The following is a 19,693-nucleotide window of genomic DNA, read 5'->3' as shown; positions in this document are numbered from 1 at the left end:
GCAGATGAATTTTTTTTTTTTATTATTTCCAGGGCCCTCGTGGAGGAGGGGGTGGTCCTGCAGCATGTGAGTATCTATCAGTAAAAAAGCATTTATTTATTAAGAGCTGGTTACGAGCCAGGCAGTCTGCTAGGCACTATAGATACAAAGAGAAAACAACACCAACACCAACAAAACAGTCTCTGCCCATAAGGAGCTTATATTTTATAGCAAATTATGTGTACAACATATACACATATAAGTATATACAAAAGTATATAAACAATACATTTATACCAAGACAATTTCAAGTCAAAATCAGTTCCCTTATATACCCCAAATGGCTATGGAGTCTTAGCAATTGGCCTGTGCACTGATACAGACCTAAAAAATCTTGTAATCTGAGGATACTGAATGACATAAATACCACAGCTGGAAAACAATAACTCAGGCCCAGAGCCAATGCCGTACAGGCTGGGTCTCCCAATACTTCCTAGGGGGTGATCCAGATGTTCCCTAACAGTCAAATTTTGGTTACCCATGTTAGGAGAGGAGTGACACAGATAATATAAAGAGCAGACAGTACAGAAATTATTTATTAGGAATGTATATGATTTTTTAAAAATAGGCCTGTATTTTCCTTAGGCTAATATAAAGTTTGCATTTCTTGGGCATATACTGGCTGAAGAACAGAGGGAGATGGCCTGAGAAACAGTGGTGTAGCAGGGAGGAGCCACCTCATATCTAAAGGAGGAAACAGTTAATTCGCAAAATGTCAAACAACATGCTAAGAATAATTTTTCTCTTTATATGAAGTAATTTCCTGACACCTGATTAACTTTACTCTTTGAAATGCACTATTACTTATATGACCTAGGGAAAATCACAAAATTGGGAGGAATATATTTCCTCAACTATAAAATGAGGTGGTTAAAGTAGTTTCTGCCAGTTCTAAATTTTATATAGTCCTATTCTGTTTCTTTCTTTTTTCCTATGTCTTCAGTATCATGGGATAATGAAGATTCCTCCAGAGGTAGCATGGCCTTTCCGAAAAAATGCTGGACTTAAAAGAGCCAGAAAACCTAGGTTTGAATTCTGCTTTATATTATGCTACTAGGACACAGTAACGTCATTTATTTCTCACACCCTAAATCCTATGGATTTCATATGTAAATTTCTTTATTTGTTAAATTGAGATAATTAACACCTTGTACTGCCTAGTTCATAGAGTTGTGACTCTACAAACCTCAAAGCACTGCATAAATGTAAGCTATTATCATTGGTGAATCCATAGGCTCACTAATAAACCTTTGAAAAAATATTTCTTTCTACTCAGACTCAAACAATTTTTTTTGTTTACTCAAACAATCCATATCCCTGTCATTTTAGGTCTATAAAATCCAATAAAAAGTTATAGTTCTAGTAAATTATTAACCCAGATAGTGGCCATTTTGTGGTTGTGTGGTCTCAACCAAGGGAGTGTCATATAACATTTCTCAGCTATCTTACTGGTAAAATGGAAAAAATGCTGCCTTACTTGCCAAGGGGCTGGGCCAGATGATTTCTTGAGGTTTCTTCTAGCTCAGATATCTATCATTTTTATCATAAAGAGGATGAAGACATGTTAAAGGATGTTTAAAGGTTTACTACAAAGTCAGGGGCAGTTCAACTTGAAATTTCTAGCAACTGGTGGGTGTGGTTCACAAGATTTTCCTTTCTGGTACTTAAGGCTGTTTTAAAACAAAACAAAAAACTGCTTTTAGCTGGCTCTCAATGAAACTTGTACAGGACACTGATGGCATGCTGTTCAGAATGAGTTTGTTAGTTTCTTCTCAACAGCCTTCCCAGCAGATTGCCTAAGTAAGCACAGAAGAGAGCACAGGAAAAAAAAAAAAGATTTTGCCTTATGACTTGCCCAAAGGTTACATATCTCTTCTGAAAGATAAGACAATTTAATATTAAATGAAAAGATTACAATTTGGCCACAAAGCGATAAGTAACATGCTGAATTCAGTTAACATCCTGAGCCATAAAACAGTGACAAACAATAATATTTAGAAGACGTCATCTAGAGAGGTGGGTAACCAACTTCTGGATAAAACTCAAAGAATGAACCTTGAAGACATTTATAAATGTAGGAGCAATATAAGAATTTTTGGGCTCAAAGTCTAGGGTTAGACTTCATTTCTGTCAAAAATTCTCTTAGAATTACTAAGAACGGCATGGGACTCAGGCTCCCAGTCAGAACTCTGGAGAGGTAATACATCAGAGGGTTTCTTGTTGCATAGTTTACTGTTATAGTGTTTCTTCAGTCATTTTATTGCTACTGGTTTCATCCTCATTGGAGTAGTTTCCTGAATCATGACTGTCTTGCTTACTGCAAATATCAACACTTATTCCATTTTGATTTGTTTCTTCTGACACAATAATATTTGTTTTTTCAATTATACAGCTTTCTGTTTGCTCTTCTGAAGTGACAAGGAAATTTTTCAATGGCTGATCAGAGAACCACTAATGAAGAAAAAGAACAGAAAAAAATTAATTTAACATTATTAAGTTCATATGGTTGTCGAACTATTCCTACTACTCATTTTTTTAGGCATATAAATTTAGAAAACCTAGAAGCTTTAACTAAATTAAAGAAATGGAGACTAAAAAGCTTTAAATAGTCTGGATTATACCACTTCTTACATTTAGGATCTCAGTTAAGCATAATGAAAAGGGCTGTTATCTGTTTCCTGAAATCAGCATTTCATTTTTTATCTCTGTGCCTTCTTATAAGACTTCTGTGATTCCTAGAAAAGATAACGCTAATGCTAAAAGCTTCTTTTGATTCTCCTGGGGCTCAGGGCTCTCTGTTCCCCAAGTTTTATTTCTTAAACTGTGTACATCTGTGTATATATTACACTGAGAGGGCTGGAGTGGGGTGTAAATTCCTGGAGGGTTGGGATTGTTTTGTTTTGTCATTGTATCTTCAGCACTCAGCTCAGTGCCTTGTATGAATTAAATGCTTACTAAATGTCTGTTGAATTGTATTGGCTCTGAGAATACAAAGGTTAAAAAAAAAGAGACAGTCCTTACCCTCAAAGAACTTGCATTCTTCTGAAGGAAGAACATGACAGATACATAGAGAAGTGTAACATGTGGCAGCTAAGTAGCACAGTGCGATAGAGCACTGGGCCTGGTCATCTTCATAACTTCAACTCCAATCTCAGACGCTACTAGCCATGTGACCCTGGGCAAGTCACTTAAAAACCTGTTTGCCTCAGTCCCTCATCTGAAAAATGAGTTGGAAAAGGAAATGGCAAAAGACCCTAGTATCCCATATCCAAATGGGGTCATGAAAAGTGGGACACGACTGAAATGATTCAACAACAACAAAGAATAATACAAAGCAAGCTGTGACAGGGGCAAAGTAAAGATCCAAATTGCTGTAGGAAATCTGAGGAGGAAAAGGTCACTTTTAGCCAGAGTTTTAAAAAGTCTTCACAGAAAAAAAGGTGGCACCCAAGTTGAGCTTTGAAGGAAGAATCTTCCTGCCTAAGAAGAATCTTTGTGATTCTGTAAGGCACAGAGAAGGAAGGACAGCATCCAAGGTTTGGGGGATAATGTCATCTGTGGGAAATGGTGTCAGGTTTGGTGAGTAGCTAATTGAGGAAAGGGTCGTTGATGGCTTTGAAAACCAGGCTAAGAAATTTGTATTTTATTCTTGAAGCAAATACGAAGTCAGTGAAAGTTTCTGAGTGGGGAAATAACATATTTAGACCTGCCTTAAGATCTGCCTTTTGGTAGCTATAAGAAGGATGAAATAGAGAGGGAAGAGAATTCTGACAGAGAGACTTGTGAGAATGCTATAATGATTCAGGTGAGAGATATTAATAAGAGCCTGAAACATGCTGGTGGCAACAAGAGTAGAGAAAAAGATGTCAGGACTTGGAAACTGATTAAATGTAGGAGAAAGGAGACAGAAGAGTCTGGGTAAATTGAGGTGGTGTTGTCAACTGTAACCAGAATGGCCTTTGTTTTCTTTGAATGACTCAGCTTACCTCATTGAGCCTCTGGACACTGTGGCTTGCTCTTCCGGGGCAGGAGGCCCGGGGAGCATGCCGGGAAGCAGACAACTTCCTGTGTGATGAGTCATGGGGCTGGCTGAGGGGAGGTGTTAACCTCTACCCTAGGGGGAGGGGCCAACTCAGGAACCAATCGGCCCTGGTCATTTGGGCGGAGCTTGATGATGTCAAAAACCCTATAAGAGGGGAGAGGACAGCTTGAAGACTCTCTTTCCTCTTTCGGTTGGAGCCAGCGACAGTTACATCGTCAGTTACAGCGACAGTTACATCGTCAGTTACAGTTGCAGCTTCAGTTACAGACACAGACACAGCTGAGGCAGGAGCTGCCAGTAGCAGAGCTGATCTACGGGAGGAAGCTGAACAAAGACTTCAGGCCAGTGGGTAATCTTATTACCATAAAAGGGGGAAACATGATTTTGCTTTACGCAATCATGTTTCTCTGTAGCCTCCTGGTTACTCTTTCAAGGCGTACTTATTGGGCCTGGAAGCTTTCGATCAACATATCAAAATGGGGTTGCTGGTTCATGGGTTGGTTACTGTGGAGCCTAAATAAATGTTTTGATTCTTCTGCCTTCTACTTTGAGAGTTTCTTATATCCGGCGATTCCGAACCTTTCAGACATGTTTATGATCCTCTTTGAGATTATAAACTCTGCCCTCCTGATACATCAACAGAGAAAGAGAAATTACGAGGAAGAGCAGGTTTAAGGGGAAAGAATATGATTTCAGTTTTGGAAATGTTAGGTTTGAGATGGCAGAGGGAAATTTAGATAGAGATATATAATAGATACCTGGAAATGTGGCACTTGAGTTCAGGGGAAAGAATATTTAGGAACAGATGAGATGTTAAAGGAAATACTACATATAGAGAAAAAGATCTGGGAGACACTCATGTTTAAAGGGTAGGAAGATGAACTAGAGAAATAAACTGAGAAGGAATGCACTGGTAGGGGAAGAATCAAGAGTGAATAGCGTCATGGAAGCCAACAGAGAAGAAAATGTTCAAATGGAAGGGGTGGTTGACAGTACAGAACGTTGAAGAAAGGGAAAGGAAGATGAGGAACAAGAAGAACCATGGCCTTGCTCCATGAAGAATAATGCAGTCTTTCCTTAAAAGGTACTGAGAATTAATTGGGTGAAAGGCTCAGGCCGATGATATAAAATAAGTATATACAGAAAAGGAGCTTTCTGGCATCCATAATATAGCATTCAGGGCACGAGTTTTCACTTGTTTCCTTCTAAGGTTTCTAACTGCAGGTTGTCATGGGCAATGCAAGGGCAGGGAAGCTATCCCCAAATGAATAACAAATGCTTTATACTTGTTTGATGTTCTTTTCTGCTATGAATATCATTCCCTTGCTATGGCTAAATACACTTTTGTTAACTTCCATAGTAATTCATTTTGGTCCAATATCAAACCTGAGTAATCAGAATGGCCAGAGCCAGGCCTGGCCTATTATATGCAGAAGTGAGGAAATTGAGAGCACAAATGGAAGCATCTGCCTTAGCAATGATACGGGCCTCTTTGTATTGTGAGACAGAAGCAAAGGTTAAGAGCACGAGAGAAGATTTAGAGTGTGGAAGAAGAAAGATGGCCTCGGAAGATCTACTTTTCAAGTAAGGTAAGAGGAAAAGCTATTTTTGGAGAGAGGGGGAATGGCATAAAATTGTCTTCTCTGAGGGGAGGGATTATTCAATTTTTTTTCTTTGTGTCTCCAATGCCTAACGTGACACCTTGTACAAGTAGCTAGAGCTTATTAAACATTTGCAAGATTATTTGTGAGCTGAGTTGGAAGGTTTGGAACAGCTGTGGAAAATGTGATAGGGTCAGTCAGAGAAGAATAAAAGTATTGTTGTGTGCCAGTGAGGGCCCAGTTGAGATTAGATAACATGAGCTTGTAGCAGACCAGCTCTACATGGTTGTATCACTTAGACGATGGGGATTACCTAGGGCTAAGGATTAGTGGGGTGGGAATAGCAGGATAAGAGGGCAAAGGATTCAAGAGTGGAGTACAGAACCTTGCTGAACTAACTTTAGGGTCAAGACTGAAGGGAGCAAAGCAAGTAAGACAGATCAGGTGTAATGGACTAGGTTGACAGGAAATGACTAAGGAAGTACAAGTAAAATGTAGATGGAGGAGATTTAGGAGCCACAAGGAAGTATAAGAGATGGTAAAGTAGAAACAGAGCTTATGGGATTTATGATGGTTCATTAACACTATATACCAAGATAGGGTCAAAATGGGTGCATGATGTAGACATAAAGTGTGATGCCATAAGCAAACTAGAAGGACAAAGAATAGTCTACCTGTCTGAACTATAGGGAAGGGAAGAATTCATGACTAAACAAGAGATAGAGAGCATTACTAAATGCAGAACAGATAATTTTGATTATATTAAATTAAAAAGCTTTTGTACAAACAAAAGCAATGCAACCAAGGTTAGAAGAAAGGCAGAAAGCTGGGAAACAATCTTTACAGCAAGTGTCTCTGATAAAGGCCTCATTTCTCAGATATAGAGAACTGAGTCAACTTTATGAGAATATAACCCATACCCCAATTGATAAATGGCCAAAGGATATGAGCAGGCAGTTTTCAGATGAAGAAATCAAAGCTATCTATAGGCATAATGAAGAAGTGCCTAAATCACTATTGATTAGAGAAATGAATATTAAAACAACTCTGAGGTCCCACCTCATACCTATCAGATTGGCTAACATGACAAAAAAGCAATATGATAAATGATTGAGAAGACATGGGAAAATTGGGACACTAATGCACTGTTGGTGGAGCTGTGAACTGACCAAATCATCCTGGAGAGCAATTTGGAACTATGCCCAAAGGGCAATCAAACTGTACACATACCCTTTGATCCAGCAATACCACTACTAGGTCTGTAACCCAAAGAGATCATAAAAAATGGAAAAGGACCTACATGTGCAAAAATATGTATAGCAGCTCTTTTTGTGGTAGCAAAATATTGGAAATTGATTAGATGCCCATCAACTGGGGAATGGCTGAACAAGCTGTCATATATGAATGTAACGGAATACTATTGTGCAATAAGAAATGATGAACAGGCAGATTTCAGAAAAGCCTGGAAAGATCTATATTAATTGATGCCAAGTGAAATGAGCAGAACCAGGAAAACACTGTACTCAGTATCAGCAACACTGTGTGATGATCAACTATGAATGACTCAGCTCTTCTCAGCAACACAATGATCCCAGACAAGTAGAAAGGATTCATGGAGGAAAATGCTATCCACATCCAAGTAAAGAACTGATGGACTCTGAATGCTGATCAAAATATATTTTTTTTATTTACTTTACTCTTTTTTGTGTTTTTTCCCTTTTGATTTGTTTCTTCTTTCATAACTGTAACTAATATGGAAATATGTTTTAACATGATAGCACATATATAACTTGTATCAAATTGCCTACCATTTTCAGAAGAGCGGAGGGAGGGAGAAAAATTTGGAACTTAAAATCTTGTAAAAATGAATGCTAAAAATTGCCTTGACATATAACTGGGAAAAAAAAACACTATAAAAAATAAAAATAAAAGGTACCATTAAAAAAACAGAAGGTTCATTAACTTGAAGGCCACCAAGGGTCAACAGCATTAATAATGAAATTAATAAGTGTTGGGATAGAAAGCAAGTCTGTGACCTAAGTACTAAACTCACTAATGAAGGAAGGAAACCTTGTTGGTGTCATCAACTGACTTGCAGGATTCAGACATGATAATAGAACCTAAAATTCAACTAATATTTGCCCAAAGCAAATAGGTATTTACAAGTTTATTTTAAAAACATAGAGTATATTTTATATTAACGATAGAGACCTAGTTGTATCCCAGTCCTTTCATTAGTTATTTCACATCCATGAGTATGATTATTTATATTTATTTCATTTCCACAACATGTTTCAAGAACTTAAAACAGCAAAAATTAAGTGCCACAGACTTGAATTTGTCAGAAAAGTGTGGTATCTGGCAGCAAATCCAGCTATTATTTATGATTTAATCATATGTATTATATCATTTATATGTTTTCTGCAACTTAGAGGAAATGCTCAAACCAGTCCATGGGATTTTCTGCAGTAAATCTTAAATATTCTATTGAATTCTAACATCATACAGGTTTCTTAAGAGATTAGAATTCTGTACATTCTGTATCCTTCCAAAAGAAGAGGAAAAAAGTACTACATACCTCACCCATATTTGAAGGAGGTTTGCAAGATGGATAGAACACATATTTTACCCATCTTAGTAGATGTTTTAAACAATAAGCTATGAAGATCAGTCCTATGATAAATACAAAGCAAATGACTGCAATCCAGGTTTTCCCATGTTCATCTAAAAAAAAAAGAATTCAAAAAAAATGAATTTAATAAGTAGCATCCTAGGCAGAGAAAAAAGTGAGTCATATATACACATATCTATCTCTCTATCTATCTGCTGCCCTTTGTCTTACATCCCAGCCATTTTTTAACATACTACCATTATCACCCAGTGAGCCACCCCTTATAAAAAATTTAATGGGTGTCTCCCTTTGCCTTCAAAACACAAATAAATTTGTAGCATTCTGGTTGAACAGAGTGATCTATGGGGGGCTGGCTTCTAGTCATGTATGGCTCATCTACTGAGAATCTCCTGGTTGGCTGCTCAACTATAAGCATTGATAGCATTGCTACTTATTAAACCTAGTAGAAGATGGGGAGGCTTCTGGTCAGCAGCCCCTTTGGATACAGACTTTTCTTAACCCAACATAATTCCAGTGGAACTGTTGCTCCTCACATGGAATAGGGACTCAACCAGTTAGGTTTATACTATGGTCCTTGGAGGCCTTCCTTTAGCATTTACTTTGTGAATTTTGAAAGGTCTGGAGAAAATGTAGCATCAGAATCTCCCACCAATAAATTGGTGCCATCCCTGGAGCAGCATTGTTAATGGAAGTGAAAAGTGCTGGCATTAGATAATTTGAATACTCCCTGGAGAGAGGCTTCTAAAAAGATGATCAGTGGGAAAATTGGAACATTAATACATTGTTGGTGGAGTTGTGAACAGATCCAGCCATTCTGGAGAGCAATTTGGAACTATACCCAAAGGTCTATAAAAATGTGCATACCCTTTGACCCCACAATGCCACTCCTAGGGCCATATCCCAAAGAGATCACACAAGTTGGAAAGGGATCAGTATATACAAAAATATTTATAGCAGCTCTTTTTGTGGTAGCAAAGAATTAGAAATCAAGGGGATGCCCATCAATTGGGGAATCGCTGAACAAGCTGTGGTATATGAATGTAATGGAACACTATTGTGCTATAAGAAGTGGGGAAGATACGGACTTCATAACAACCTGGAAAGACCTACATGATCTGATGCTGAGCAAGAGCAGAACCAGGAGAACATTGTACACAACCACAGACATATTGATTCTGTGATGACTAACTTTGATAGACTTGGCTCTTCTCAACCATACAAGGCTCAAAGACAGCTCCAAAGGACTCATGTTAGAAAAAGCTATCTACATCCAGAAGAAAAACTATGGAGTCTGAATGCAGATTGAGGCAAACTATTTGCTCTCTTTTCTTTCTCTTCTTTTTTGGTTTTGTTTCATCTCTCTCATAATTCATTCTATTGGTCATAATTCTTCTTTACAACTTGACTATTGTGTAAATAAGTTTAATGCGAAGGTATATATAGAATTTATATCAGACTACATGCTGTCTTGGGTGGGGAGAGGGAGGAGGGGAAGGAAGGGAAGAAAATTTGAAACTCAAGAACATGTAGAACTGAGTGTTGTAAACTAAAACTAGAAAATCTAATTAAAAAAAAAAGAATAGTAATTAAAAAAAAAAGATCAGTGTTGGCTGTGTGATTGGACAGCATCCAGTGCAGAGGTGAAAAATGAAACTGCCAAAACAGAATGGTCAAACTGCATTATGCCTTGATGAGGCTTACCTAATAGCCTTTCAACAGATTAAAGCTGTAGTTTAAAATAAGAAATTCACTTCTGTTCTAACCACTCTGTAATGCGCACTTTGACATTTTATATTCTCTTTTCTGTGTATAATACAAATAGAAACCTTTCCTAAGACACATGAGTAGAGCCTATGTGGCACTAAATATGAGAATGTGGAGCTCTTCTCCTGAGAAGTGAGACTTCTAGCTATGAATCTAGGCAAACTGTTCTGACTAGATAAAGGATGGTGTAGTTCTGGCCCCCAGTCCTGGGACTTCAGCTGAGCAGTGCCAATAGTGTCTATGCTAGGCAAAGTAATTTTTTTTTTTTACATATGAGCCTTTTCTGTTTTTGAAAAAAAAATCTCTTTGATATAATCCTAGTAGACATATAATTTAGTTAAACTTTAGTGACTTGAGTACCATCCTAAATTGCTTTCCAGAATGACCAGACCATTTCACAACTCCACCAACAGTGCCTGTCCTGCAGCTTCTCCGCCAGTTGTCATGTTTTCTTTTTGCCATTGTTGCTAACCCAGATGGGCAGATGCAGAACCTCAAAGCTGTTTAGTCTTCATTTTACTTTTATTAGTAAGGTGTAGCATTTCTAAAGATAGATGTTAATAACTTGGTGTCCTTCTGCAGTAAACTGTCTGTTCCTACATTTTCACCAGTTACCTACTTGGGAATAGATCCTGTTCTTATACATTTGAATCAATTACCTAAACCATAGATGTTAGACCTTTATCAAAGAAATTTGCTACAGAGACTTTTTTCCTAGTTAACTACTTCCTTTTTAATTTCACCTGCACTGATTTTGTTTGAACTTTTTGATTTTTGTTTGCTTTTAAATGTTATGTAATCAGTATCATCCATTTTATCTCCTGTGATCCTCTATTCATTGGTCAAGAATTCCTCCCCTATCCATAGGTATTTTAATCTATAATGTGATCTTTTATATTACGTCATGTATCCATTTGGAGGATGTTGTGTTGTATGATGTGAGATTTATTGTCTAAGTCTAATTTCTGCCAAATTCCTTACTGCTTTTCCCAATAGTTTTCATCAAATATGAGTCCTTATACCAGCGGTTAAGGTCTTTGGGTTTACTGAAAGCTATGTTACTATGTTCACTTGCTTATGGATCCTCATCTATCCCACTGAACAACTTACCTATTTTTAGACCAGTGCCAAATAATTTTGGTAATTACTATTTTGTAGTATAGTTTGAAATCTGGTGCTAATAAATGTTTTTTACCTTTTATTTCTTCAAATGAATTTTGATACTATTTTTTTCTGGCCTTAGAAGGTCATCCTTTAGGAGTTTAATTGGCAAAGATTTTAATATGTAAATTAATTTAGTTACATTTTCATCTTTATTGGCATAATGTAGCCCATAAGCAATTAATATTTCTACAATTATTTAGATCTACCATTATTTTAGTAAAGTGTGCTTTGTAGACTTCCAGGTATTTTATATATTTTCTATGGTTATTTTGAATGGAATATCTCTATCTCTCAATCTTTATGTTACTATCTGCTGGTAGTATACAGAAAAACTAATGATTTGTGTCATTTTATTTTATAACCTTTTATTTTGCTGAAGTTACTGATTCAATTAATTTAGTTTGATCTTTAAAGTTTTCTGATATGGTCTACTAAGGTTAGAGTTATTCTTATATTGAACCAATCCTGCATTCCTGGTACAAATTCAGCTGATCATTGTGTATAGTATTGTGAATATGTTTACAGTATTTTATTTAATATTTCAGACTGATAGTCATTTTTATAGGCAATATATATGTATATGTATATATGAATACGTATAACATAATATTGTTTCTTTGCTTCACTTCTCTCTTGCTGACAAATTAAGACCACATTTATATCACAGTAGGAGTTTGGTAACCATTTTCTTAAAATCTGTTTTTGCATACAATTTATGTAACATTGGAATTAATTTTTCTCTGAATTTTAGAGTTCATCTGTAGATCCGTTTGACCCTAGGTCCACTCCCCACTTTGAGATTTATTATTTACAGTGGGTTCAATTTCTGCTTATTAAATTGAGTTATCTGAACTCAGGTCTTTCTAACTCCAGGCACAGCACTCAATAGTTTCATCAATTCATGCATTTTTTGTTTTCAGTTTTGTTAAATCTCTTCTTTGATTTTTAAACTTGCTATATTGGTATTTATTTGGAGGCTTCTGATTTGTTGCTTTTCTAATTTTTTAAGTTGTATGCCCATTTCACTGTTAATGAAAAGTTTTAGAGATACACAATTTTGCTTAAAGACTATGTTGTAATATCCTAAAAGTTTTGACATGTTGTGTCATTATTGTTTTGAAATTAGCTAATATTCCTGTGATTTCCTCTTTTACCAACAAATCTTTTAGGATTTAGTCTCAAATTTTTAGATCTTTCTTCAAAGGTCCTTTGTGAAACACAGTTTTTACTGAGTTTTGGTTAATAAATAATGTATTTGTTTATGAAGGTTTATTCCCTAATAAATGGTCAATTTTTATGAAGATGCCATATACAGCTGGGAATATGCATATTCTTTTCTATTCCCATTCAACAGTAACCAGATAGCTATTGTCTCTATTTTTTAAAAATCCTTAATCTAGTTTAGTGCATAGTGCAGTGCCTGGCATATAGTAGGTACTTAATAAATATTTACTGATTGTTTGAAGGTCTTTCTTGTTTATCTTTTTGTTAATTTGGTTAGATCTAAAAGGGATGCATTAAAGTCCCTAACGGTTTTACCATCAACTTCTTCCTGTAATTTGCTTAACTTTTCCTTCAAGTACTCAGATGCCATGCAATTCAATGACTACATTAATTATTGATATTAACTCATTTTCTATGGTGCCTTTATGTATAATGTAGTTTCCCTGTTTATCTCTTTTACTTTATGCCTATTTTTACTTCTCCCTTCTCTGACATCATGATTGATATATCTGCTTTTTAAAATTCATATGAAGTATAACAGATTTTGCCCTAGCCCCTCATTTGAACACAGTGTGAAAAAGAGTGAACTCAATGTGAAGATGAGCATACATGCTTGTGTCCATACACAAACACACATACACTGAGCTGGGTACAAAAATAACAGCACTCAACAGGGAAACAGGAGGAAAAGCGAAGTACAATGAGAGAGGGTACATTAAGGGAAGGATTAATCCTAAGCAAAAGAAACCACGGATAGTGGATTCCAAAGGAGAGGAGGGGAGAGAGAGGGAGAGAGCAGGAGAGAAAAGGGTGAGAGAGAGGGGGAGAGGGAAGGATAATGATTTCTGATTGGGTTCTTGGTGAGGGAAAGAGAAGAGGAACAGGGGAGCCAAAGCAGTCTGGCAGAAACTAGGTATGAACTAACATCTCATACCAGAATCAAAGATAAATTACAAATGGGCACATGATTCAGACATAAAGGGTAATATAAATTGGAGGAGCAAGGAAGAAATTACCTGTCATAGCTATGGAGATAGATAAGAGTTCATTACCAAACAAGAGATAGAAAGGATTGGAGAAAGAAAAATGGACAATTTTGTACAAACAACACCAAATTTAGCTAAAATTAGAAGAGAAGCAGGCAAATAGCATAAATCTTTGTGGCAAATTCTCTGATAAAAGTCTCATTTCTAAGACATATAGGGAATGGACTAACATTTATAAGAATAAGAGTCATTCCCCAAATAATAAATGGTCATAGTATGTGAACAGGTATTTTCCCCCTTCTCCTTCCTGTCTGGTGCTTCTCAGTTTCCTTTGATGGATTTTCATCCAGGTCAAGCCCGTTAACTCTGCGTATCCCCCAAGGCTCTATCTTGGGCCCTCTTCTCCCTCTTTTATTTAACCTGGTGATTTCATTAGCTCCCATGGATTCAATTATCATCTCTATGTACATGATTATTAAATCTATTTATCCAGAGACCTCCAGTCTCACATCTTGAACTGCTTATTAGACATCTCAAACTGGATGTCTCTTGGACACCTTAAATTTAACATGGTCAAAACTGAACTTAGTATCTTTCCCCTCAAAATGTCTCCTCTTCTGAACATTCTTTTTTTTGGCCCCCCCCCCCCCCGTTTGACTTCATTTTATTTATTTATTTAACATATTTGGTTTTCAGCATTGATTTTCACAACAGTTTGATATTAGTCACTGTTATGAAAGAAGAAACAGACCAAAAGGAAAAAAAAAACAAGGAAAAAAAGTAAAAACAGTATGCTTCAATCTGCATTTAAAAGGCCATCAGTTCTTCATCTGCATGCCTCCGACACCTTTCTTCTCATTCTGTTTTTAACTCTTCACAATCTGGATTCTGACTTCATCATTCCACTGAAACTGTTCTCTCTAACTCTAACAATGATCTTTAATTGCCAAATCCAATGGCCTTTTCTCATACTTCTTTCTTGTCCTCTCTGCAGCCTCTCTGACACTGTCATTCACTGCTTTCTTGATATTCTCTTCTCTCTAGGTTTTCTGTCCATTGTTCTTTCCTGGTTCTCTTCCTATTTATGTGACTGTTCCTTCTTTTTCCTTTGCTGGATCTTCATCCAGGTCATGCCTATTAACTGTGGATGTCCCACAGGGCTCTGTCCTGGACTGTCTACTCTTTTCTCTCTGTACTGTTTTACCTGATGATGTCATCCATTCCCTGGATTCAATTATCATCTCTACGCAAATGATTCTGTAATCTAGTTATCCAACGTTAACCTCCAGTCCCACATCTCCAACTGCCTCTTAGACATCTTGAACTGGATATCTCATAAACATCTTTAAGTCGATGTTTCCAAAACTGAACTCATTTATATATTTTTCCCCAAACCCTCCCCACTTCCAAACTTCTCTATTACTGTCAAGTGCACTGGTATCCTCCCAGTCCCCAAGGCTCACAACCTAGAAGTCGTCCTTGACTTCTCACTAACTCTTACTTCCCGTATCCAATCTATTATCAAGGCCTGTCAGATTCACTTTTGTAACATCTCTTGAATATATCCTTTTCTCGCCTCTGATACTGCACCCCAAGCCAGTGCAGGCCCTTCTCACACTTGGTCTATGGTAATAGCCTGCTGGTAGGTCTGCCTGCCAGTCTCTACGCAATCTAATCTATCCTCCACTCAACAATCGAAGTCACTCATGTAAAGCAGAGGTTCCCAAACTAAATTGGCCTACTGCCCCCTTTTAAAAAAAAAATTACTCAGCGCCCTTGCGGAAATCTACCTACTTTAATCATTTAGCAGTTTTTTTGAAATTTGTGTCATTTAAAAAAAATTTTTTTTGAAATGACACATCTTAAATTTAATAATTTATTGTAAAATTTATGTTTTTTTCCTGCATTGAAATTTTGATGATGCAATAGTGTCATCTAAATGTATAGTATAATATTGTAAACAAGTCATTACATGCTCATATTCCTGCTGATGCATGCTAGAATTCTGACAACGTTCGATACACACCCCTGCCAATACTTGCTTGTTAAGGCTTGTCAGCGGACTTGACCACTGATCAGTTACAACTTACATTTTGTGTATTTATTTGGAAAATAATGTAATCACTATGACTTTAACTCTGTTAAACAAAAAATAAAACATGTATGAATGGTTTTTCAAAATTTTCTTCTCTTCTCTTGTTTCCTTATGCTTCCACTGCCCCCTTATTTTTATTCAATGCCCTCCAGTTGCACTTGAGGCTACAACTGCTTCCCTGGATCGTTCCAGTGCCCCCCAGGGGACAGTATTGCCCACTTCAGGAACATATGACCTAAAGCAAAGATTTGACCATGTTACGGCCTACTCTCTCCCCCTCCATAAACTCTAGTGGCACCATATCACTTTTAGGACTTTTGTTTGGCATTCAAAGCCCATCATAACCTGGCCTACCCTACCTTTCCAGTCTTCTTATACCTTACCACCACCCTCCAAATACTCTTAGATCAAGTAATTCTGGCCTCCTTGCTGTTCCTCAAATAAGATATTCCACCTCCTAACTCCAAACATTTTTACTGGCTATTCCCCTCACTTGGAATGCTCCTTTCTCTGCTTCTTGGCTTCCCTGGCTTCCTTCAAGTCCCAGATAAAACCCCATTTTCTATAAAAAGCCTTTTCCAATTCTTAAATTTTAGTGCTTCTGTTGATACAGCTTGTTTGTATATGATTATTTGTATTTTGCCTCCCCCATTAGATTGTGAGCACCTAGAGGACATGGACTATTTTTTACTTTTCTCTTTATCCTCAGCACCTAGCACAGTGCCTTAAGGTGTGTTAAAAGAAAAAATTTCAATAAATTTTAAAAGAAAGAAAGGAGTGGTCTTCAACTGCTTCATCAATAACAAAGCATACTATACTAATATTTTTTATTGACTTAGTAACCAGGCTGGTAGATTAGGAGAATGCTGGAGACACAGTAATCCTAAATTTCAAAAAAGCATTGTGTTGGACTTTTTTGGGGGGGCAGGGGTGTGTGTTCATTTAGTGCTGAGTGAATTTCAGTTAATGTGGAGTGAAGTTCAGGTAATGTTTTCAGAAGGAAGACAGATTAATAGGATGCAGGTGATCTTGTAACAAATGACCATTATCAGCTAGAACCTGATTTCATGGGTTAATACCCTATGACCATATCTCTCATGCTGCCCTTGTGGTCAAGATGTCAAGCTCTGTGTTAGAGTAAAAATACAGTTTGGTGGATTTGGAGCTGAATGGATTCTCATGTGTACAGCTGTCATCAATGGGCCCATATCAGCTTAGAGAGAGAGAGCTTCTGTGGAATGATCCAGAAAGCTGTCCTTGGTCCTACACCGTTCAACATTTTTGTCAGTGACTTGGATTAAAGCATAGAGGGCATGCCTGACAAATCTGCAGACGATATGAGGGGGATAGCAAGTATGACAAATAACAGAATTAAGATTCAAAAACATCAAGACAGGCTAAAATGATAAGACAAATCTAACAAGAAGAAATGTATAGAATCTCAGGGTTAGATGGGATTCTTGGAGGACATCCAGTCCAACCTATACCTGAACAAGAATACACACTACATGGCCAAGTGGTGATCCAGTCAGTCCTTAAAGACCTCCCCTTAAAGATCCCAAGCCTGTCTAGACAGCTCTACATCAAGTGTAACTTTGCCTCTTTATATCTTCCACACATTGATCCTAAATTCTGCCCTGTGAAGTCAAGAAAAACATGTCAAACCCCTCTTCCATGTGACAAGACCTTCAAATACTTGAAAATGGATGTCATCCCTTCCTTTGAAAATCTTCTCTTCTCCAGGCCAAATAGCCTCAGTTCCTTCAATCTATCTTTATACATTACTGTCTTCAGTCCCTTCACCATCCTGAATATTCTCCCCTGTGTGCTCTCTAGCTTATCAATAGCCTCCCTAAAATACGGCACCAAGTATCACCTCTTAAGTGTTGGACACTATACCTCTCCTCACAAAGACTATAGTAGCAATTTAGTAGGGATAAATATAAAATTAAAAAATCTTCTTAAGTTAAATGAGGAAGAGTGGCTAGATAATAATTCTTACGAAAAAGATCATGGGTTTTATGTCAACGTTATGACAAGATAGACAAAAAAATTAATGCTATCTGAGGTTGTGTTAAGAGCCTCTTAGTATGCAGGAAGATTTCCACTGAAACCTGTGCTAGTCACAGCACATCTATAGCACTGTATTTAGTTCTATGTACCACATTTTAGGATAGATACTGGTAAGCTGAAACTTGTTCACTAAAAACCATACTCTATGAGGATTAGTTACTGGAGACTTTAACTTGAAGAGAAGAAAGACTGGCTGAGGGTGGGGGATTTAAGCATGATAACTGTCTTTAAATATTTCAAGAGTTGTCATGTAGAAGAGGGTTAGGCTTATTCTTGGCTCCTGAGGGTAGAGCTAGAAGCAATGAGTGTATGTTGCAGAGACAGCTCTAGACTTGAAGAAAGGATAAAAGCTCCTAAAAATGAACACTATCCAAAAGGAAGAGTGCTAACTTAGGAAGTAATGGACACCCCTCACTGGAGGTTATTAAGCAGAGGTGAGATGACTAGTTCTTGGTGATTTGTAGAGTAAATTCTTGGTCAAGTCCATTCAAACTCAGTCCATTTATTCTGCTTGAATGATTTACTCTGCATAGAAAACAGCTATGCTTTTACAAACTTAATTATTTCATAAGCTATTACTAACTCCACCATGCCATTTAAATTAATTTAATTTTTTTTTGAGGGGGAAGGCAGGGCAATTGGGGTTAAGTGACTTGTCCAAGGTCACATAGCTAGTACATGTGTCAAGTATCTGAGGCCGGATTTGAATTCAGGTCCTCCTGACTCCAGGGCCGATGCTCTACTCACTGCGCCACCTAGCTGTCCCGTAAATTACTTTTCTACAAGCACACAGTCTATATTTTCCAAAGAGATTCGTATTTTATTTACATCCCCAAAATTGATAAATTTTTCAGAACGATTTTATTATGTCCTCATATATTCTCAGTCAAAACTGGTCTCTAACATATCTAATAGAGATAACAGGATTAATGAAACAATTATCTAAATAGCACCTACAATTACCACTGGAGGCAATGCAACGAGACTAAGAAATCCTATATGCTGAAAAGAACCAACAAAATAACAAAAGTGATAAACCAGAATATCTTAATCGTATTAAGAAATAAATATGCAAGAGATTTCAAAGAACATACATTAAGTCAGATACTAAGAATCTGTGAGAGGAAAACAAAAATATCGATTGAAATAATACAGAATGCACTGATTAACACAATGGAGCCAACCACAGTTCCAGAGGACTCATGATGAAACACACTATACCCTGATAGATACAGAGGTGCTCAACTCAGAGCACAGGCTGAAGCTATTTTTTTTTTGACATGGCTAATGTGGGGATTTTTTTTTTGCTTAACTATATATATATATATATATGTATGTGTGTGTTTGTATGTATGTGTACATACATGTATGTATGTATGTGTACATATACACACATATACATATTTGTAACTGGTTTTATTTTTGCTTTTTCAATCGGTGGTAGGGGGGAAGTGGCAGAGAACTTGGGAATGGAAAACAAAACCCAAGCTAACTTTCATAAAGCATTTGAAAGACTTCTTACATACCTATTCAATGACAGAAAAAAAATGACAAAACAATTTCATAAATGCATCATGAAAAACTACCTAAAAGACTTATGCTTATTATAAATTCACCTGGTGTTGTATATTTGAAGGGAGGAGAAAAGGGAACGTTTTTATAGCAATTATCAATAATCTAAAATTGTTTTTGTTCCATGAGGCTCTGGATCTCTTTGTCTATTTGAGGAAAATGATTTTTATCAAGTTCATTTGCAATACAGACACACACAAAAAATCTCCACTTACCTGGTGTTATTTTCTCGCATTCAATATTACTAAATTGACTGTGTTTGTCGTTCTTTTCATCCTCAAGAAATGCTCTGACTTTGAAACAATATAGAGTCAGGGGCTTCAAATTAGAAACTTTAAATAATTTCTGTTTTACTGTCACTTTGTTCTGTAAAAAAAAAAAAGGGAAAAGTTTACACAAACACTTCAATATAGTAGTCAACTCTCAATTATGTTGATATGAAATATACATTTTGTGGATAATTTGTGTCAAGTGTTTAATTCCAAACTGACCTCTACTTAG

The 19,693-nt window shown here is 36.8% G+C and overlaps 1 protein-coding gene across 1 annotated transcript in view; it reads right to left on the bottom strand.

Annotated features, from left to right (window-relative positions):
* Positions 1–1,603: 1,603 nt before the first annotated feature.
* IFNAR1 (interferon alpha and beta receptor subunit 1) overlaps positions 1,604–19,693 on the bottom strand; it is a 60,119-nt gene continuing 42,029 nt past the window's right edge. The window contains exons 7-9 of the mRNA XM_036745990.1: positions 19,408–19,558; positions 8,261–8,406; positions 1,604–2,490 (exon numbers count right to left, since the gene is read on the bottom strand). Coding sequence (XP_036601885.1) covers positions 2,275–2,490; positions 8,261–8,406; positions 19,408–19,558 — 513 coding nt within the window. The 3' untranslated portion in view covers positions 1,604–2,274. The remainder of the gene's footprint in view (positions 2,491–8,260; positions 8,407–19,407; positions 19,559–19,693) is intronic.

This window comes from Trichosurus vulpecula, chromosome 2, assembly GCF_011100635.1.
Source record: "Trichosurus vulpecula isolate mTriVul1 chromosome 2, mTriVul1.pri, whole genome shotgun sequence".
NCBI lineage: Eukaryota > Metazoa > Chordata > Mammalia > Diprotodontia > Phalangeridae > Trichosurus > Trichosurus vulpecula.
This window is presented reverse-complemented; position numbering and strand designations above follow the sequence as displayed.